This window comes from Crocuta crocuta, unplaced genomic scaffold (genome assembly GCF_008692635.1).
Source record: "Crocuta crocuta isolate KB4526 unplaced genomic scaffold, BGI_CrCroc_1.0 scaffold75, whole genome shotgun sequence".
In the NCBI taxonomy this organism is placed as follows: domain Eukaryota; kingdom Metazoa; phylum Chordata; class Mammalia; order Carnivora; family Hyaenidae; genus Crocuta; species Crocuta crocuta.
The window spans coordinates 1,018,975-1,041,329 of record NW_027530350.1 but is presented as its reverse complement, the minus strand read 5'-3'; the positions used below and the strand labels follow the sequence as shown (position 1 = coordinate 1,041,329).

At 45.1% G+C, this 22,355-nt stretch overlaps 1 protein-coding gene across 1 annotated transcript; it reads left to right on the top strand.

Annotated features, from left to right (window-relative positions):
- The first annotated feature begins 1,140 nt into the window (after positions 1 to 1,140).
- On the top strand, positions 1,141 to 13,188 carry RGCC (regulator of cell cycle). Its single transcript, XM_077765668.1, has 4 exons — positions 1,141 to 1,525; positions 9,596 to 9,703; positions 11,449 to 11,511; positions 12,787 to 13,188. The coding sequence occupies exons 1-4, from the start codon at positions 1,294 to 1,296 to the stop codon at positions 12,792 to 12,794; spliced, it is 411 nt and encodes a 136-aa protein (XP_077621794.1). The 5' UTR covers positions 1,141 to 1,293; the 3' UTR covers positions 12,795 to 13,188.
- Positions 13,189 to 22,355: the final 9,167 nt, after the last annotated feature.

Below are 22,355 nucleotides of genomic sequence, written 5' to 3'. Positions count from 1 at the left end.
TGGCAACCTACTTAACTTCTGGTGCTTCTGTTTCCTCACCAGTGAAACAAGCATTGATTCCACCTCTCAGGGTCGCTGTAAGGGCTGGAAATGGTGCCTGCCAGGACCTGACCCAGGAGGCTCTTCTAACCGTAACCGGGGTAAGAAGATGCCTCTCTTGCCCCTGAGCCCAGTTTTGTGGGTCAGAGACGCTGGCAGCAGCGTTGCCCAATAGAACTTTCTGAGATGATGGTTGTTGAGTACTTGTAGGTGTCTGGTGAGCCCTAGGCACTGAGTTTTTCATTGTATTCTAGTTCAGCTGTTATGCATTTACAGAGTCACCTGTGTGACTAGTGGCTGCCACATGGGACAATGCAAGAGAGTTATTCAAGGTCACGACTGGTCCCCCACCAGACGGCTGCGCAGGGTGGCCCATTGGTCTGGACACTGCGAGGCGGTATGCGTCGCGTTTATGCAGTAATTTCTTCCCCTGACAAAGACTTCCTGAATAAAGTCGGGGCTGACGTGAAAGCCCAGGACGGAGGTCAAACTCCGGGCTCCGGGATGGGAGCAATAAAGGTTTGTATCCGCATGGACTGCACGACTTCTGTCCCTCTCGTCCCCTACTCTCTCCACGCTGCCTACAATCCGTAAGTCCTCTGGGGAAATGCGGTGGGGACGCGGGAGCCTCCCTCTGCTTCTCTGCCACCCGTCTGGCCTCCTGGGGCCACTTTATTCTTCGCAGCAAACGCTAGAGGCTCTGCACTTCCATTTCACAGCTGAGGAAACTACGGCTCGAGGCTGAGGGCGCGCGGCAGGAAGCGGGGGAAGCTCCAGCCCCACCGTGAACTGTCTGGGGCTTTGGTGGCGACAGAGACGCTTCGGCGAGCGGGGCTGTCAGGGCGCGCGGGCGAAACGGCGAGTAAATATTTGGGGCCGTAACCAGGGCTGCGGCAACTCACCGTCANCGGGCTAGGGCCGTTTAACGGGCGCATCCTGACCCCGTCTTCCCACCGCTGCACGTTCGCTCGCGCCGCCCGAGGGACGAGCATGGGGACACGTAGCCGACAGCGCGTGGGAAAGAGTTCCGCTGCGTGGATTAGCTGGGTGACCTTTGGTCTGCAGCTTTACTCCGCGGAGGCTCGGTTTCCCCATCTCTAAAATGGGATGATTAATACAACCGCGTCACGGGCTGGTTTAGACTATGAAAAGATAAGTCACGGGCAGTGACAGCGTGGCTGTCGCTCGGCAAGCGCGCGCTGAGTGTTAGTTATCTTGAGGAACGGTGGCGGGCCTCTCCGGCCGGGAGACGCGATGGCCGCCCCGCCCCAGCACCTGAGCCCGTCATCCCTGTCCCCAGCCCCGGCCTTGGACTCGGCGGCCGCCGGGGACCTGACGGATGCGCTGTGCGAGTTTGACGCGGTGCTGGCCGACTTCGCGTCGCCCTTCCACGAGCGCCACTTCCACTACGAGGAGCACCTGGAGCGCATGAAGCGGCGGAGCAGCGCCAGCGTGAGCGACAGCAGCGGCTTCAGCGACTCCGAGAGTAAGTGTGGCCCCACCGGGGAAGGCGCGGGGGGCTCGCGTCTCGGTCTGCTTATCTGGAAGCCGAGGGGTGGGGCCCAAGGCTCCGCGCTGTCCCCAGGACGCCCGCAGAGAGGCAACCCCCCCGGGGCTGTCACACGGAGGCTGTGGGAGGGCGCGCTGGTCTACCTGCTCTCCTTGCAGGTATCTTGAGGCCGGAGGACTCCCGGGACCCAAGCCAGGCCTCCCCACCTTTACCTCTCCTCCCTTCCTTCGCCCTTCTCTCTGCATTTTTTTCAGAGTATGTGGCGCAAGTGCCACAGGAATGGGGGTGGAGGAAGACATGGGAGGGCACGATACTGAAACATTTGTGAAACCAGGAGAAGTTTCATAAGCGGCTGTTCTTGGGATTTTTGAAATAACTTCTTGNAATATCCCAGGGTCTCTTTGTCTTAAACAACCTTGCAAGTAGTGAAACCATTTTTTTTTTTTTTAATTTGAGGAATAAATGGGCTTTAAGGATTATGGATATCTGTTTATGTGTTACATAGCAAATGTGGTGATTTTTCAATATGATGTGATGGTTGCTTTTCACATTCTAGAAGATTTATTCTTTTTCAAAGTAAATTTAAACTTTTCTTGGGTATTCTTGAGACTTCACTCCCCGCAAGGGTTACAGGCACGAAGGTCACTCCCTTTGTTGCCCTTGACTCTGGAAGTAAAAGCAGTGACCCAACGACCTTTCCTTGTGATTCTCTTCTTTTGAAATCTGAAGCTCTTCCTTGTTCCAGTGCAAAGATAGAGTCCCAGACCTCACCCTGAGCTGTCCTCCTGAGAATGACTAAAAGCGCTTGACACCTTGATATTCAGGGGTTGAGTCAGAAACCTGAGGTCCATCTTGACATTATTCCTTGGCAGCCCTGCCCAAGGATTGGATTTAACTGAAGCTTTTGAAGTGAACAGGAATGGAATAGTGTGCTGTTTAATACTCTGTTTTGTATTTTTGGACTTGATTGCTAATGACCAGACCACTTATTTTCAGTTTCAAAGAGAAATCTAAAAACTTTTGAATTTGTCTCAAAGCTGTGGCCAAACTTAAGTATGTCTTCTTCTGTTGGGTCATGGAACAAGTTATTCATCTAGTGCAAATTCTCTCTCCCACAAGAAAGAAAGCTGGGACAGACTGTCCAGTGCTGCACTAGTGCAAAGAACAAGTCCCTTCTAAAACACGGCCGCATTTGGCTAGGATGTCGTCTGAACTTGCCCGACCTGGGTGATTGTAGCTCCTCTGGCTAGGATTTCAGATTCAGGTTCTGTTTTCAGGGGCCTCAAAGAGAAGGCACTTGGAAACACATCCTTAATGGCTTGCAGGGAGAGATTTGGAATAGTCTATAGTTTCTCTTGGGGTGTGTGTGAGCGCGCGCGTGTATTTTCCTTTCTGCTTTTGTTGTTAACTGCTCAGCTACCCTTAGTTTGGTGCTTGAGGAGTAGTGGGGAGGGCATACAGGAGGCTCAGATGGTATTTTTCTTCTTTATTAACGTGGAGCTTATCCCCCCCCAAGACTGGTTAGAAATAGTCTTGGCAGAATCAGTGTGTATCTAAATAGTAGTTTCTTAAGGAAGCATGTACTGTGTGTATCTTAACTGCCACCAGGTACCAAGCACAGATATTGATTATGTATACTTGTCTGTCCAATGCTTTTCTGTGGAAGAGAATTTTTGAGAGAATTGAGTGGATCCTACTGAGATTTAGGCCACCAAAAGGGAAACACTCCTGGATAATGATAATAAGAGCAGCTCAGTTTTACCAAGCCCTTATTATGATTATTGTTATTGTTTATTGGCTCTTATCAGTAGTGATTTCTTTGTTATGCTTTAACTGTGTTATCTCATATGACCCCTACCACAGTCCTAAAAGATAGACAGTTATCTCCATGTTTCTGATAAGAGAGCAGAACCATGTGGGCTGTCGCTAAGACCTTGCTCCGTCACCATGGATGATTGGCTGGAATGGGAGCCAGGTCCTCAGGAATAGACCTGAAGTCCCATTGGACCCAAATCATTCACCTGTTTATCAACAGTGGTTGTGTCTGCAGGTGTCTCTTCAAGGCAGTCGTCATCAGGCTGGGTCAGTGGGGCCCTGGGCAGTAGGCGGGTCTCAGTTTCTATAGCTGTAAAATTGAAAGGATGCTATTAAGTAGCGCTATTAGAAAATCCATAAGCTCATAATAAGGAAGAAAAAAATTGCTGTGTCATACTCCTCAGAAGACATTAAAATGCATACACGAGGCTCCATCACATAGGTCAAATGTATTTGAGTCAGTGTCTTGCATGCAAATGTTACATATGAGCTACAAACCACTAGTACTAGTACTTGATTCTCACTCTGTCTTCTGCTTACTGCTCTATCACTCAGAAGATGTAGCCCCCTTCCAAGATAGCTCAAAGTAGCAGTTCTTTTTTTGAAGAAACCTTCCTTTTCTCATCATAAAAAAAATTAGGGTCGCTTGCCTACAAAGGAGAAACATAGACATTCCTTCCACCCAAAGAAGCAGGTTATTTAGATAGGAGAGAAGAACGGACATTTAAAAAGAAATACTCCTTCCTGGGCAGCTGGGTGGCTCAGTTCATTGAGCATCCGACTCTTGATCTCTGCTCAGGTCAGGATCTCATGGCTGTGAGATCAAGGGTCCTGTCAGATCCAACTGGGCATGGAGCCTGCTTGGGATTCTCTCTCTTCTCTTTTCTCTCTCTCGGTTCCCCCTGCTCCTGCACACATACTCCTGCACACATACTCTCTTTCTCAAAAAAAAAAAAAGAAAGAAAGAAAGAAAGAAAAAGAAAAGAAGAGAAAAGAAATATTCCTTCCTGTTCCCACTGGGGGGGTGTCCCCCAAAGATGTGAAAAGGAACTCCACATTATGGGTGGCATTCAAATGGGGTTGATCAAAACAGGCTGGTTCCTTTCCCCTAGACTTGGGTCCAGCAGGTGATCTCAGACACTGCAGTGGGAGCAGTTTTAACAGCGGCAGTGGAAGGACAGTATTGTTTGAACTTGATCCTTAGAGGTATTTTAGAGGCTGTAAACTTCTTTGGTTTTAACTTATTTTTAAAAATAATATTGTTTTTCAGTTTTTTCAAAACTGTAAGTGCATACCATGATTTCTCAAATATGTTAAATGAAAATTTAACTCATAATTACTAAGTCTAAAAAATTTTTTAATGTTTATTCATTTTTGAGAGGAAGAGAGAGACAGAGCACAAGCAGAGGAGAGGCAGAGAGAGAGGGAGACACAGAATCTGAAGCAGGCTCTAGGCTGTCAGCACAGAGCCCGACACGGGGCTTGAACTCACGAACCTTGAGATCATGACCTGAGCCAAAGTCAGACTAATGCCCAATTGACAGCCACCGAGGCACCCCTTTAATTACTAAGTTTTAACCAATGTGTTAATTTGTTTCCACTGATTTTATATGAAGTTTACAGTATTACCTTAAACTGTAAAAGGTGGTATGAACTTCTATCTCTGCTGTATTGGGATTTCATTTACCTTTTTACCTTTGAAGAGGGGAAGTGTTTTGCTACTTAACAGGAAGGGTCTGAAGGCTGCTGTGTATGCAAGGGATATTGTGATGTTGTGGAGCCGTTTTAGGGAATGAGGAACTGGCTCATTGTAGCGGGTGCAAGACCAGAACATTTGTGTATCTTTGCCTACACTGCTCCAGCTTGGCCTGGGAGAGGGTACCTTATGGACGGTGGGTGTTAGCATGACAGGTGGCATATCGGCTAATTCGGCATAGGAGATCCAGAGACTGGAATCTGAACTTGTTCCAGCCAGGAGAGAATGAGAAGTTGGGAGCCCTCGGGCTGCGCTGGCAATGTGTTAGGAGTTCCAGATGGGCGACAGGTCTCACTCCGACAGAGACCTCGAGAGGTGTCCAGAGGGACCCAGCAGTCAGGGGACCTGGGACAATATTGGTGAAAGGGAAAAGGGTTCTTTCTTATTCTATCCTACTTTTAGTGAGGCTTTCAGAATTTAGATTTTGTGGAGGAGATTCACCCCCCCCCCACCATTCCCTGTGGCAAAAGGGAAGCAGGTCCAAGGCTTTCTTTTTCTCAGTTAATTACTATAGTTTGCTTGTCTTCAACGTGTGGGATTGTTCTATATTTACAGGAACCCGGGCAAGGTTTACTGTCTGTGGTTTTACTTCCCTCTGGAGTAGCGCATGTTGGTGCTAACCCTAAATTACCTTTCTCCCCACCCCCAAACTAGAAGAGCGCAACTACCTTTTAAACAAGCTTCTGTTTTTACAGTTGAGTTTCTCAAACTCTGTTCGTGCTCCTAAAGTTAGATCTCTGTATAGTGAATATGCTTACATTTCTTCTGATGGTGTCTTAGAAAACTTTGTACCTGAGTCTGAGGTTCCTGGCTTCCAGACGCCAAGGTGACTGGCCAAGGACATTTCTAATGGGCCTTTGAGAGGCTTGTGAGATGGGGCTTTAGAGCTGACTGAAGTAGATGCCACGGAGCCCTGAAATAGGGTCTTACCACCTGCTAAGGTTCCCCAAATCATCACTGATTCTGTCCTGGACATATCATCCTCCATTTTGCTAGGAAATTTAGAATAAAACCATGAAAACCGGGGGTGCCTGGGTGGCTTGGTCAGTTAAGCATCTGACTTCAGCCCAGGTCATGATCTTATAGTCTAGGAGTTTGAACCCTGTGTGGGGCTCTGTGCTGACAGCTCGGAGCCTGGAGCCTGCTTCAGATTCTGTGTCTCCCTCTCTCTCTGTCCCTCCCCTGTTTACATCTCTCTCTCATAAATAAACATTTAAAAAATTAATTAAAAAATCATGAAAAAATACCGATCATACATGAAGTGTCTAGGTTACTATTCCCCTTTTGCTAAAGAAGAGACTAAGGCTCAGAGGTGAAGTAATTTGCACCTTATCCCCTACAGCTCTATGGCAGCTTCTGCTGGTCCTCTTGGTAGCTTTGGGCTTCTTGAAGTTGCTTTTTTCGTCTTTTTCATGAATGACGTGTGTAGAATATTACCACAGGGTGGAACTAAACTGTGGGCAGGTTTGGCTCCAGGATGCTGAGGGTTTACTTCCTGTTGATGGTTGAATATTTTGGAGCCTGGAGTCAGGTCTGGCTCACACTGTGAACTGAAACTCATGGAAAGAGAGAGGAATCAAGGTGTGGCAATGAGCTTGTGTGTGAATGTGTGTGTGTGTGTGGTTAGAAGGTGTGGGGAAGTGGGGAAGTGTATAGTGTATGCTATGTTGACATGCTTGCGTGTGTGTGTGTGTTTATATCTATATATACCTATACAGATATACATATAGATGTATAAATATAGTGATATATAAATATTATAACTATAATTTTTTTTCTCTCCCTCCCTCATTGGGGGAGTAACATGAGTTCATTTGCAGTAAGAGGAACTTCTGATTATGTTAAGTTTGATTTGCAACTGAACTTATTAGGCAAGTAACAGCCAGTTTGTCTATATATTTTCTGAGTTTGAAGAAAATACTTGGATCATAAAGGCATATTAGCCCCAGGCTCTAAAAGCTAAGAGGTACACTGTGGCAGTATCCCGGTACCATGACTCATTCTCTATAAAGTCTCAAAACCACCTGAGTTTCTCCTGAATCCTCACTGGATTCTTTTTTTCCTACCATTTTGCAATGGCCTTTTTCCTGTCTAGATCATTCCTTCCCTGAAAGTTCAATGACATTTGGTCTACTCGCCTGTGAGGTAAACAGACTGTGTGTGTGTGTGTGTGTGTGTGTCCCTCCCCCCCGCCAGAGGATGACTATATGTGGATGCAAAATTGCTGAAAGTTGGAGCAGAATAGGGATGAAGTCCAAAGTCAGGGCAAGGGCCGGTGGTGCAGGGCTGGGTGGCATGAGGGGTGGTGGTGAAACTGGCTCTCAAGGGCCAAGTGTTTCTGGGAGATAGAGACCGGAGGTGTGGCCCCTGAAGCTTGGGCCAGAGAGTCTCTGGGTTCGGCTGGGCCAGGGATGGGAGCAGTGCTGTCAGGTGTCCTTCGGAGCCAAAGGTCATGTGCCACACGCCTCCTATTCTTTCCTTCTGGCTCAGGGGTCTGGGCATGAAGCTGGCCTCCACACAGCTCTCTGTGGTTTTCCTGCCCCTGCATCTTACCTCATCTTTTCCCCTACAAATTTCTCAGGTTCTGTTTGTGGCAACAAATAGTAACACCCTGCCGTAATGCCATGCCATTGGTCTGCCATGGACATGACCACTTTTCTGTATGTAAGGGAAAGGCTTTCCCTTGAGAAAATCCAGACTGCTCAAGGGGTGGGCTCAGCTGGAAAAGTAAGCAGAAGGGCTTCCGCACTTGAGTTCCTGTGCAAGTGTCCTGAGAAATATTAACAGGCTGCCACAAAAAGGTGTCCCATAGTTAAATTGGAGAACTAAGGCTTAACTGGTTTGTCACAAGACTTCTCAGGGACATTAAGGTGGGAAGACCCAGCAGGAATCTCCAGAGCTACTCAGTGTTTCTTAAACTTAGTTGATCACATACTGGTTCTTCTTTCCCAAGGAGCAGCCTTCTGAGGAATATATTTTTGGGGAGATATTATGTGTGGGGTTTGGTATTTTGGATTTCACTAGGTGTTCATCATCTAAGCCCTTAAAAGTGGCTGTGGTCCTTGTAGGTGACCTAGGCTAGACTTCTGAAGGGAGGAAAGATGGTGGGGGTTGGGTGTGTTTGGAAAGTGGACAAGATGAGTGCATAGGTCAGGAAGACAAGATGGCGCTGGGGCCACCTGGTGAGAGGAGGATGGGAGGAAAGGGAGCCAGGTGTAGGGGTCTGAGAACTTGCAACTGCCTTTTCGGGATGAAGCAGAATTATTTTGTGATGAGAAACCTCTGCTTTGGAAAACCTTTTTTATCTTTTGTAACTTATTCACGTTCACTCTGAATTATGGAGGCCAAAGAAAGAAGTGTTTCCTCCTCCTGAGTTGGAGGTCATTGGATTCAAGTGAATGAATCCCAAAGAGGAGTAGAGTCCGGGCCAGACCCTCTTGATTCAGCTGCCCTCTGTCACCTGAAGAGCCCTTCCAGAGCTCATTTCTGCTACAAGTGTGCCTGGCTTTGTGTTTTGTTTCAGCCAGGAAGGCTGTTACTTTGTGACCTCAGAGGCCACATCCTGCTTCCGCTGGCTGCTCTGCCTTTGAGCCCTTTGAGGGGGTAGAGCTCAGCCACCAGCTCCCTTTTGGTGTCAGAGCCACGAGGCTGAGCTGGCTGTGGGTTGGTTTCCTCATTCTTGGCAGGATTTAGAGAAGTAGAATCTCAGAACTTCAGAGCTGGAGGGAACTTTAAGGATTATGTAGCCTTCCCATTTTATTGATGGCCAAGCCGAGGCTCAGAGATGCTGTCCTGCTCAAGGGTGCCCAAGTATCTAAGTAACTGAGCTGGTTCCCTTGACTCCCAGCACAACTCTGCTTCTGGGACTTTGTCTTGTTCTTGCTCTGGTCTTGGGGGTATGGCAATAGAGGAAGCCGCAGAGTCACTCCAAGTGTCTATAATTGACAACCTCTCAAAGAAATATTTGTCTGCGACCCTCTAGCTTGTCCTCAGAATGTAGGTTCTCAGGAAAACCAAGACAAAGACACTCTTGACCAGTCAGGGAGGATTCTTGAGTAATGGGACCCAACCTTGTGTTTGTATTTTAGGGAGTTCAGAGGGCAGAAGGGACATTTTTCAGGAAAGATGATTCTTTGGCTCTAGAATCCTGAACCAGCCCCTCACCCCACAGCAGCCAAGCATCAGTTAGACACCTGGGCAGTGGGGTCTTGTCAGGTCATGAGCATCCTATCATACTCTCCTTTTTTTTGTAAGGGAAGCAAGGCCTTCAGTGTGTCTGACTGGACACACACACACACACACACACACACACACACACACATCCCTACCTCAAATCATTTTGGGGTATAAGTATAAAGTCTGGAAATCAACCTGTTTTCTTTACAACTTTGCTCTTTTTGGAGATGAGATGTTGGTTATCAGTGGGCTATAGAATGAAAACCATCTCAAATGAGTTACATTTTCTTTCCTGAAAGGTGCAGATTCGCTCTATAGGAACAGCTTCAGCTTCAGTGATGAAAAACTGAATTCTCCAACAGACTCTGCTCCAGCTCTTCTCTCTCCCACTGTCCCTCCTCGGAAAGGTAGGCTCATGAGTGGTGGTGTGGGGATTTTGGTTTCCTTATTCCCTCACCCTTCCCAGTCTCCTCTCTCTTCCCCCTGATCCCCGCCCCTTCCTGAATGTGCCAAATAAATAGGTAAAACTAACATCTTTGTACAGGACGGTGTGAGGTGGAATTTGTTCTTTCTCGGGGTTCTGATCAGTGTGAAAATGAAATCAGATAATTGAGGGGCAAGAAACCAGATTTGCAGGGAGAAAGAATACTTGTCTTCAGACTCTGCTTTCTCTCATGTGTAATCAAGACTGTGCCAAATGACAGTGCTCTCTCTGACTGGTTGGTTCGAGAATTGAAAACTCAGCAGTTAGGGTTTGCAGAAAGTGAGATTCTTTTTGTGGCATTAACTATTTAACCAGTGCTTTCAGATTACCAGTTTAGCAATTCAAGGGGGTCATCATCATGAGACAAGCCATGATCTCAACATGATTTAAAATAGCAGCTCCAGCCCGTCTCTACTGTGATATTAATAGAGCTAAAAAGTTGTTAAAGATGCATGAGCAGTTTCTTATTTTTTGGAACTTGTAAAGTGTCTCCAGCTAGAGAGCTGAATGTTCTGTTATGTTGGACAAGTGCCCTTTTGAAAACAAAAGGAGTTTTTCTCCTCAAGAAACATTATACTTGCTGAAAATAGTTGCAGAATGCAATAAAAATGGAACATGGTTAAAAGGAAATATGAAGATTCTATTACTTTTCTCACTCTTGGCATTAAGGCAGAATTTCCCTCTTTTTCAAAAGACTGAGTTTTAATTTCTCCTCTCAACATAGCAGTATTGGGAGCAGTCACTAGGGATTCTGCCCCTGTCCAGCTCTCTGTAAAATGGAGCTATTGAATCTGAGAGACAGAGCAGTCTAGGAAGTGGCTGAAAACGTGCCCAGGTTTGCTACCTGATCCTTAAGAGGTAGGAATTAAAGAGGGAGGAAAAAGCCCTAGTGGCAAATCGACTTTAAAAGCTAAGAACAAGGAGCCATTGGTAGCCAACCAGCAAGGGTTAATTAATACAAACATCCAGGCACGCATTTCGGAGAAGGCATGAATGACGAACCCTACAGGAGAGAGTAGATATCTCAGGATATAGAGGGAACAAGATCAAGATAAGGACTTGTTGCCTTGTCCTGACAGCTGGATGGGACAACGCTGTCCCAGACCCGAGGCCTCACGTCGCCTTTCCTGTACCATTTTGACAAAGAACAGTGGCTCCTCCCTCATTCATACTGAGGGCTGCGGTATTGCCCTGAGGTGGTACAAATGAGAATGTGTCAGAGGTGAGGCTTACTGGGAATACGGAGTCTGGGTGTCCCCTCTGCACAGTGCCATGCCTTCCGGACATTTTTGACTGATAACTCAAATCTTACGTAGTCAAAAAAAAAAAAAAATCAAAACTTTTAGTCTTCCTTTCCAACCACCCATCCCCCCTGCCCCTACGACTTCTGAGGTAGTGAAGGGAGATCCTTCTTCCAGGTTGTGGGGTGCAGGTGGCACAGGGGAGGATGAAGTGAAAAAATAACAAGGAGACTTTTAGGCGAATCTTCAGAATCAGGGAGCTGGCTGTGAGTAAGCCCTGGAGCAGACACTTGGGCTTGGTATAGGACACTCTGAAACAATGTCTCTGGAGACCCAGAGATGCAAAACGGGGTCCATAATCCTGGGAACCGACGGTATCATGAGCTGTCATTGATATGGAAACTGAAGGTCGACTCTTGTTTTTCAGCTAAACTGGGAGACACGAAAGAGCTAGAAGACTTTATTGCTGATCTTGACAGAACATTAGCGAGTGAGTACGCGCCTGGTATAAAAAAAAAAAATCAAACAGAAAACCAACCCACACAGCTGATAAAATGCCATAATATTTACCAGCTTGCCTGGGGGCAGGAAGTTATATCGTTAGGCTTCTTTAGGTTCAGAAAGGGACCCTAGTGGCTCAGAAAGAAATTCTGAGGACAAGTTTGCGTTAATGTAGACCGTGTGCCTTTCCAAACAGTGAGAACAGGTTACCAGCAAACAACGAAGTTTTGTTTGAAAAATGCAGAGTAGTTATTAGAGCAAGATTGGAGCTTTACCCCCACGATGTCCTGGCAGGCTTTTCAGAGGAGAAATGAGCAGATTGACCACAAAAGCAGTGTGCTAACAAGCCAGATGGTTCCATTCCCCTGGGCCAGGGAAGTGTTCCCAGGTTAGATCCAAGGATTTGGGGAAGTCTGACTGCTAGAGGGTTGAATCCCAAAAGATGCACCCGGCCTGGGGAGACCCCATAACCAGACGCTCACGCCAATTAGTGAAAAACCTGGATTAAGTACACACTACTTTGTGTCCCATTTGGCAGTTACACTAATGGTTCCCCTTTTGTGACCGGAAATGTTGGGAACTGAAGATATCAGACCATAATTACAATGGCGGTGGTGGGTTCCAGAAGATGGGGCCCTGAGAATCAATCGACCCACTCTGTTTCAAAAGGAGAGGATTACAAGAGCCAGAAGAATCAGCCAGGNGGGGGGGGGCGGGGGGGTGGGGGAGCTCATTCAGTCACAGAGCAGAAGAATTTTGTCCTAGTCTCTTAATTTTTCAATGAAAGAGTTGATTTTCCATAAGAAATACTTTATGCTTTCCTCTGCTAAATAGCCAGGTATAACCTGAAAAATTAGATCCAAAGCTGGTTATGTAAAAATGACTCTGTTCCTCATACTGTTTCAGACAGACCTAAATATCCAGCAGAAAGTCCCTATGTATCTTCTGTTTATTGGAGATTTAATTGCCTATTTTCTTACCTGCTGTACCATCCCACAGCAGAAGACCAAGGCCTGTTTTGACAGAGATTATTGTAATTACAGCACAATTTGTACGAGACCCGGGGAACAAGCCTGCCTACTTCATGGAAATTGCAGCTGGCCACCCAGTGGTGCCAGTTAATCAGACATACATTATGTGGGAAACCTGCCATTAAGTCTGATGCTTTGATGCCTGTCTGTGACGGTGTTAAGCTCTGGTTAAGCCTAGGAATTGGAAACTCTTATATGTGTGGATGATAACCTTATTTACCTCCTTTTAACAGGTATGTGAAACAAGGAGAGGTTCTGGGTCCTTTCATCATAAGGGAGAAGCTTCAGAAAGCTCCGGGGACCCTGGTAAAATCAGCTACAGAATTTGCTGCCGGAGCAGTTGGAGATGAGCGCTCACCTACCAGCAGGCCATTCTCAGACTCGTTCTGGAACCAGGCTTTGATCATCTCTGGGCAATTTAGAGAGTGAAACTGACTTTGTTTACCAGCTTGCAGCATATTAGAACAGATGACCCGTGCTAATATTGTATTTTCTCTCAAAACATAGCTTTCCTGTAATTTAAAGTGCATTTATGGAAATATTTGTAATTAATTATATATAGTTGGAAACAGTAATATGCTTTTCCCAGTATAATATATTTTTGTATGCAAATAAAATTTGAATTGGAGTCTGTATTTTGTAAACTTCTTTTTTTTAATATATGTTTCAATGTATTCTCATTCAAATAATATTCTAGTGGGAATAACACCCCTCTTGATGCCTAATGAGGGCGTTGAGTGCTGCCAGCTTGCTCTACACAATAAGATGGTGAACTTAAGTGTCACCTTGAAGCTCCTTCAGTACTTCAGAGGGAAATGATGGCACATGATTTGTGGGAAATTTTATTTTATTTTGTTTAATTAATTTTTTAAAAGATTATTTATTTTGAGAAAGAGAGAATGTGGGAGAGGGGCAGAAAGAGAGGAAGAGAGAGAGAGAATCCTGACGCTAGGCTCAATCTCACAACTGTGAGAGGGGGACCAGAGCTGACATCGAGAGTCTGACGCTTAACCCACTGAGCTACCCAGGCGCTCCTCATGGGAAATTTTAATTTGAGGGATGTGGGTTGTTTTATTGAGGTATAGTTGACATACAATATTATATTAGTTTCAGGTGTAAAACAGAGTGCTTTGACAGTTTTGTACATTCCCAGATCATCATGATAAGTGTCATCACCATCTGTCACCATACAAAGTATTACAGTATTACTGGCTACATTCCCTATACTGTACTTTTCATCCCTATGACTGACAATTGTGGTTTTGATGGAAGTTGGGTTTCTCTTCTATCTCTATTCTCCTCCTATCTTACCACCCTTTTAGGTGCTGTGGGCTCTTTCCTTCAATTAATCGAAACACTAGTTGCACTCAAACTGCAGGACTGAAATATGAGTGAATGTTGGGGCAGCTGGAGGACTTGGAAATGATGGCGCTCTTACCAGATCTGTGTGGGAAGAGTTGATGGCACTGGCCATGATAATTACATTCAGGTGGCTTCCGTGGAGCCGGAGGGTCCAGATGCAAGGTCTTCCCCAGAGTGGGCTTTGCATGTGGAAGGCAATGACCACCCCCACTCCCTATCACCAGCCTTTTGGGGAGGTTGGAGAGAGCACAAAAACAGGGAACTTCATCATTTTCTTATCTGTGTTTTTCTATCTTTAAAATCTAAAATAACTGAGCATTACTTTGACAATCGAAATCAAGTTATTTAAAAACTCTAATCCTTTTGTTTCTATAGACCACAAATGTAAAACATAACTCCTTAGAATTTTATTTATATCTTCAAAAGGTAACTATTATATTTGATCTTTTTTTAGGCCATCAGAAAACTCCACAGCCTTTTCTTTAATCTTTGTCTTTTCCTCAGGTTCTCTGAAAACTTTTGGGTTGAGCCCAAATATTTTCTTTATTTCTTGATTGAGATATAATTCACATGCCTTCCCTTTAAGTGTACATTCATCCCTTTAAGTGTACAATTCCATGGATTTTAGTATATCCACAGAATGTGCAGCCATCACCAGCACCTAATTATCTGTCTCTCTGGATTTGTCTATTCTGGATGTTTGGAAATAGTGGAATCATACAGCATGTGACCTTTTGGGTCTGGCTTCTCTCCCTTAGGATGCTATTTTCAAGGTTCATCCATGTTTTACCTGAATCAGTACTTCATTCCTTTTAATGACTAATCACTGTATGGTTATGCCATATTTTGTTTACTCATTTATTAGTTGAGGGACATTTGGGTTGTTTCTACTTTTTTGGCTAATGAATAATGCTATTATAAATATTCATGTACAAATTTTTATATAGAAATATTTTAAAATTTGGGTATATAACTTGAAGTGGAATTGCCAGGTCATCTGCTAATCCTATGTCCAACTTTTTGAGGAATCGCCAAACTTATCCCTTTTACATTCCTATCAGTAATACACGTGGGTTTTCATTTCTCCACATCCTCACCCACACTTGTTATTGTCTGTATTTTTGAATAAAGCCATCCTATTGGCTGTAAAGTGGTATTTTATTGTGGTTTTGATTTGCATTTCTCTGGTGACTAATGATGTCGAACATCTATTCATATACTTATTGGCTATTTGTATATCTTCTTTAGAGAAATGCTGCCCATTTTTAAAAATGTTTGCTCATTTAAAAAATTTTATTTATTTATTTTGAGAGAGTGGAAGCAGGGGAAGGGCAGAGAAAGAGAGAGAGAGAGAGAGAGAGAGAGAGAGGGAGGGAGGGAGATCGAGAATTGAAGCAGGCTCCAGGCTCCGAGCTGTCAGTGCAGAGGCCGACACGGCTCAAACCCACGAACTGTGAGATCATGACCAGAGCTCAGGTCAGATGCTCAACTGACTGAGCCACTGAGGCATTTCTCTTTTGCTCATTTTTTAAATTAGGTTGTCTGTATTATTATTGAGTTGTAGGAGTTTTCTATGTATTCTGTATACACCTCCCTTATCAGATATATGATTTGCAAATATTTTTTCCTATTTTGTAAATCATGTTTTCACCTTTTTAAAGTGTCCTTTGAAGTTCCAAAGTTCTAAATTTTGATGACGTGCAATTTATCTATTTTTACTTTTATCACTTGTGTTTGTGGTGTCATATCTAAGAAACTGTTGCCTAATTCAAGGTCACAAAGAGTTACTCATGGTTTCTTTTTAGGAGTTGCATAATTTTTTACAGCTCTTACATTATACAAATCTTACATTTGGCTCTTTGAAGTACTTTGAGCTAATTTTTGTATACGATGTGGGCTGAAGTCCAGCTTCATTCTTTTACATATAAATATCCAGTTGTCATTGCACTATTTGTTGAAAATACTATTTTTTCCTCATTAAATTGTATTGGCACCCTTGTTGAAAATCAGTATGGGTCTATTGATGGACTCTCAGTTCTCTACCAGCGATCTATATGTTCACCCTTAGTTTAGTACCACACAGACAACAACACTATAGCTTTGTAGTAGATTTTGAAATCAGAAAATGTGTGTCCTCCAACTTTGTTCTTCTGCAAGACTATATAGGCTGTTCTGAGTTTCTTGCATTTTTATGTAATTTTCATGATCAGCTTGTCAATTTCTACAGAAAAGGCAGCTGGGATTTTCCTAGTGATTGCACTGAATTTCTAGATTAGTTTGGGTTGCCATCTTAGCAACATTATGTCTTCCTTCTAATTCATGAATGTGAAATATCTTACAATTTATGTAGGTCTTCTTAATCTCTTTTAACTGTCTTTTGTAGTTTTCACTGTATGAATTTTGCACCTTTTTTGGTCAAATTTATTCCTAAGTATTTTATTCTTTTTGATGACATTGTAAATGGAATTGTTTTATTCCATAATTTTATTTTTAGAATTTTTTTTGCTAATGTACAGAATACATTTCATTTTGCATATTGATTTTGTATCCCGCAGCCTTGCTGTACCTGTTAATTAGTTTGAGTAGTTTTTTGTGTCTGGATTTTGTATACAAAATCGTACCATTTGCAAATAGAAATAGTTTTACTTCTTCCTTTTCAGTCTGAATGCATCTTCCATTCTCTCTGTTGCCTTACTGCCCTGGCTAGAACTCCAGCACAATGTTGAAAATTAGTGGTGAGAAGGCCCACCTAGTCTTGTTCCTGATCTTGGAGGAAAAGCTTTGGTCTTTTGTACGATGGTAGTTGTGGTAATATTTTCTTTTTTAATCAAACAAGCCCTTGGCTTGTTTTCTAAGCATAACTTCTCCATTACGTGGAACTGTTTCTTGTTCAGGTTTGGGACCTTTGCTTTGGATAATTTTTTTTTCATTAACATACCAGTGGCTGTTCATTGTCACTGTCACTTTTATTACTAGCTTCTTCCAGAATTGAGGACCTACCGGCGTTTGGCAGCCATTTCTTTATGGTCTCATGGAACTGGGACTCCCAAAGTTAGAAGTGCACAGTATGCAGTTTTTTGGGCTATTGTGAGAATAAGGTCAGTGCTTTGGGGGAAAAGAAGTGAATTCCTGGGGCACTTGTGTGGCTCAGTTGGTTAAGTGTCCAACTTCGGCTCAGGTCATGATCTCATGGTCTGTGGGTTCAAACCCTCAGAGGTTGGAGCCTGCTTCAGATTCTGTGTCTCCCTTTCTCTCTGCCCCTCCCTCACTTGCACTCTATCTCTCTCAAAAATCAATAAATAAACATTTTAAAAAATGCTTTAAAAAAAAAAGAAGCGAATTCTTTTAGGAAGTTGGGAAGTTGTTGGGAGGGTAGGTTTATTTCATAAACCTCTGTTAGATGAATAACTGGAGACAAGCAAGCTGTGGGCCTTGTTACAGCTTGGAGTTCCGAGTATGTTGAAAATAGTGTTTTCAATACTTCCCAAGATGCATTTTAACACATTCCTAACCTGTTTTGAAAAACAGGTGTTAAGATCATACATACTTTAAAAATGCTGCATGATATGTTCCCCACTTTGAGATTTATTATGCACATTAGTACATAAAATACTTAGGGTTCAATCTAAGCTGATGGATCAGCGAAGCCAAATAGAGTGGCTTAAACAATATGGAAGTTTCTCACTAACAGGTGAGCAGTACAGGACTGGGCGAGTGCCTCACTGGTCCAACGTGGCTGCTCCTGTTCTTGTCATCACATTTACATCCCATCCAACTTATAAAGGCAATTCAAGCACAGGCTTATTTCTAGCACATGACTAGAGGAGATACCATCACTTTTGCTCATATCTCTTTGTCCAAATCTTAATCAGATGGACATTCCCAGTTATAAAAGCATCAGGGGAAAAAAGTCTCTTGCTGGGCAGATATGTGATCAACTAAAATTTGAGAGTTCTGTATTTAAATAAAGACAAGGACAACTAGTCATGTCTGCCAAGGAATGTTGAAGGCTTTGAGAAATCCTATAGCCAAATGACTGTTGTTGTTTTTTTTTTTTTTTTTAAACTACCAATAATCCACAGCATATCAGTGTTCTTTGGAACTCATCTTGGGAAATCCGTTGTAGGTAATCTTGCTTCGGTGGGGTCTACTGTACTCCACCTCCTCCGAGATCTGAAATCCAACAATCTGGCCCTTGCAATCTGCTAAAATCATCATGTGGTGAGTGTCAGCCAGTGGGCTTTTCTGGAACAGAACAAGACCAGATATTGAGCATGCAGGACTGGTTGGATGTGACTAGCCTGTTTTTGAGTTCGGGAAACTTGTGTTCTAACTTCTGGGAGGTATAGTTAAAGCAAAACAAAACAAAACGACACACACCCAAAGTAAAGTCATCAAGTGCCAGCTCAAACATTCACACACCAGCTAGCCTCTGGGATGGGACAGCGGGACCAGAGGATGTGTCTTCTGGGGGAGTTATGACGAGCCTGGCTACACAGCACACATTGGCCCCAAGTGTGAGAAGGCACATCGCCGCAGAAGGTGGTGATGGGTGGCTTACTGGCAATCAGTCAAGATCGGGGACCCTGAGCAGATTTCTCCACAGGAATAGCCTTCTGGGTATGGGATGAGAAAAAGGAGGGGAGAGTATGGGCTTTCAAACTAGATGGGGTTAAATCTCACCATGCCACGCAGCATCTGGGCGACCTTGGGCATGTTTATCTCCTTTCGGAGGCTGTTTCCTTATTTATAAAATAGGAATGTGGGTCCATGTCTCCCAGGGTTGTTGTGAAGACCAAATACAGAAGATGTAAGGCATCGTCCCTCACTCCCCTCCTATCACAAGGACGCTGGGCTCCTGTACCCAAGGCAAAGTGAAGCTCCTCCTACACGGGTCCCAGGGGCCAGCTGCATGCACACAGTTCCTCATCTGTTGGAAGAAAGCCAGCAGATCTAGTCTGATAGGGCCAGAGGGAGCGAGGCAGGGACAGAACACAGGACAAAGGGCAGGGAGAGAGGCTTCAAGCCGCAGCCTTGCCACTGACTGGATTCTGGCCCCTCTCTGGGCCTCAGCTTCCTCCTGGTTCAGCCCCTCCAGCTGAGTGGGCTCTGGCCCTACCTCAGACTTGCAGCTCTTCTCTGAAAAGCAGATGGGTTATTTTTCCTGGTTTTCAGTATGTGTTTCTTCCACACCCTTCTCCAAATGTTTTCCTGTGCTAATTTATTTGGCTAAGAAGGTTTGTGGTGACAGACACCAAACAGGAAATGGCTGTCATAGCTGCTGTCTGCAATTCTTGTTTTTTTTAGGCTTTCTCCTGCATAGCTCACCTCTGCATTGCTCTGTATTGATTTAAGCGCAGGGCTAAGTGGAAGGGGAAAGGGAAAGGGAAACACATTTTTAGAAAGGAACATTTTTCTTCGAGTTCAAAGTTTACATTTTCCTTCCAAGTTCAAAGTTTACTAAAGGTTAGGGATTATGCACAATGGCAGTATTAGGTGGCTTCTTGCTACCACAGGGCCTTTGCGCATGCAGTTCCCTCTACTTAGGGTGCTCACTCTTCTCAGCTTTTCTAGTTAATTCTACTTCTTTAGGATTAGCTCAAGCGGCATGTCCTCAGAGAGCCACTTCCCCCTTCCCCATTCTAGGCTGCTTCCTGTCTGCTATTCTTATAGGACCCTCTTTAAGTGCACTCATCCTGGTTTGTAATGAAATGGTCTGGTGTGATTTCTTGGGCTGATTTCTCCCCACCCTCCTGCAAGTGGACCATAACTCCATGAAAGCAGGGACCATCTCTGGTCTGTCTTACCACAGTGTCCCCAGTGCTTGATGCGGCTCCCGGCACGTAGTCAGCACTCAGTCTATACCCGTGGAAGGAATGGGAGAAACTTCTCACCTCTTGCACAGCCCAGGCAGGTCGGGGTGACTCAGTGTCTGTGGGGACTCGTTTGGTTCGTCTGTGCTGTCCCCTTCCTTCTTTCGCAGGTTTTGTTCTGGTTTCCCTTCCCAGGGGCCCTTGCCTCCACCCTACCAGGGCATCTGAAGAACTGATCCAGGACTAAGATTGCTGCTGGAGTGCCCATAACAGGCCTTTCCCAGCTGCTTATCCTTTACAGGCAGAGAAGGGACCGCTGAGGACAGACAGAGCTCTGAGGCCCAAAGAAAGTGATCTTTAGTGGCGGAACTTCAGACGTCCTCACTAATAGTAGGAGGAAGAGACAGATTTCCTGGTCTCTCTAGGGAGATGTCTGATGTTAGGCCGACCCTGATCCTGACACAGTATTAATACTTTTTCCTGGAACTCAGAAATTCTCAAATCAGTAAAATCTTCTGAGCCCCATGGTGTACAGAATATTGTTAGTGCACTGTGTGTATCTGATTGTGTGCGTGCATGCATATATGTGTACATGTGCACTTGTGTGTGCATGTTTGGGTGTGCATGTGTGTGCACGTGTGTGCATATGTGTGCATGTGCATGTTATGGATTAGTTGGAAGGAGGAAGATCAAGATCAAGATGCGGGCTCTGGCTTGGAAGACCCAGGGGAGAAAGCAGGGCTGCTGGAGGATCTGGCGTTGAGCTGCTCCCTAGCCAGGTGTGCTTCCTGGGCCCGGACGGGCTGCTCTCCTATGCGCTTGTCCTTGCTTATCAACATTTCAAAACAGGATCACCTTTGTATTTGCGATTTCGTGCAGCACGTGGGAAGGGCCCGTTCCTATGTGCTCCCAGGAGGCATTGGACCTATTGTGCTAGGCCCAGGGCCAAAGCCTGTTCTGGAACCACAAGAGTCAAGGCTTGGTTGTAGATTCTAAGCCAAAGGAAGCCCTTGCTTGGCCAAGAACAGGTCTGGGAGGGGCAGGAGCAGAGTGTGACCCCTCACTTGTCAAGGTATCTGGCAGGCAAGGTCTGATGCTGCCGGAAGGAGGCCCTGAGAGCCATGGGTGGGGAAGGGAGCAGCAGTGTCATGACAGAAGGGATTCTGAGTGAGAAGCCTGCCCTGCTTTGGAAAGTGGGGTGTGGACTGAGTTCCTGGGATAGCTCAGGGAGCCACAGAGGGATGTGGGAAATATTCTTACCCATGACTTACCCAGTGAGGTTGGTGGTAGGTGAGCAGACTCAAAGGAAAGGAAACTTAAAAGAATATGGAGTTTGGGAGTTCAGGATCATTCTGGAAGGCGGGTCAGCAGCACACCTTTCAGAAGGAACAAGGGCTGCCATCTGATCCCTCGTCCCAGCTCTGCCCCTGACTGACTCTATTTCCTTGGGCTGATACACTAAAATGGGGCTGCTTCATTTTAGGCACCTGAACGTGGACGCTGGGGCCAAAGGGTTAAGTGACCTTAGACAAAAGACTCAGACAAAAAAAGTTTCAGGAAGGGGAAATCAGAGACGTAAATGTACCCTGGGGGAAAAAGAGCTCCCCAATCCTAAAGTATAATTAACTGTCAGAATCTCGAGTGATCCAGGACTGATAGAGAGATTAGCTGTGCCCGGAAGGACATTTGTTTACCAATTGCTTGTGCACAGATAAGAGAAGTTGCATAAGGCCGGCAGGCTAGGGAGCCGGGGAGCACACAGCCAAGGAAAACGCTTGGGGAGGGAGGTCACCTTGATTTGAGGAAGCCCATTGTGCTGAGATTAGAGCCTGCCCTCCGAGAGGCTGTGGTACTGGTGTGGGGCCACAGCCCAGTGGTCTAGGGCACGTGAGAAATTGAGATCTTGATCCTTCTCTGGTTTTTAAATCTTGATGAGACGGTGAAGAGATCGCTTCTCCTTGGCAGGCTGCTGAATGGTGTTTTTCAGACTGCACACACTGTTTGTAATTTGTGATTCTTTGTGTGAATTCTGCCTTTTCAATCCGGCCACACCCTGGGGTTCAGGATTCTGTTCGTGTTGTCTTCAGCCCTGTTCTTGAAGGTAAAACTGTTTCCTCCTTGGAAATAAAAAAGAGACAGATGAACTACCAGGATCTGAAAGGTAGTAGCATTTTCTCCTGATAATTAAGACTTTGCTCGAGACAATCACTACTTGATTTCTCTTAAAATGAGAAGCACCTGGCTTGCATTTCTTTGCCCAAACTCAGACTCTTGTTTTCTGAGTTCCTTAGTGGCCGCACGGTCCAGGAGGGACACAGGGAACGTGGAGACGGTCTGAAGGGAGGTATGAGGTGTCAGGAAATAAAACCTCTCCTTTCAAAGCTGGGTTTACATTGTCCTGCTTTCCCAAACGACTGAATGGCAATTTAAGGCCACTTAAGGGAGGCTGCCTCCCTTCCATATCACTACAGACGGACTAGGGATCTTGAGCCAAGCTGGACACACTAATCTGGTGGGGAGTTTGTGGGAGGCCTGGGGTTTGTTTCTCCTCAGGCGATTTCATTTTTAAAGGCTAATCATTTGCTGAAAGGGTGTAGGGAAGAGTCTTTCTGAAGGAAAGGGGGTGT

Coding starts and splice junctions, on each gene's coding strand:
- RGCC (XM_077765668.1), top strand. CDS start 1,294: ATGGCCGCCCCGCCCCAGCACCTGAGCCCGTCATCCCTGTCCCCAGCC. Junction 1,526..9,595: donor CGGCTTCAGCGACTCCGAGA/GTAAGTGTGGCC, acceptor CTTTCCTGAAAG/GTGCAGATTCGCTCTATAGG. Junction 9,704..11,448: donor CACTGTCCCTCCTCGGAAAG/GTAGGCTCATGA, acceptor CTTGTTTTTCAG/CTAAACTGGGAGACACGAAA.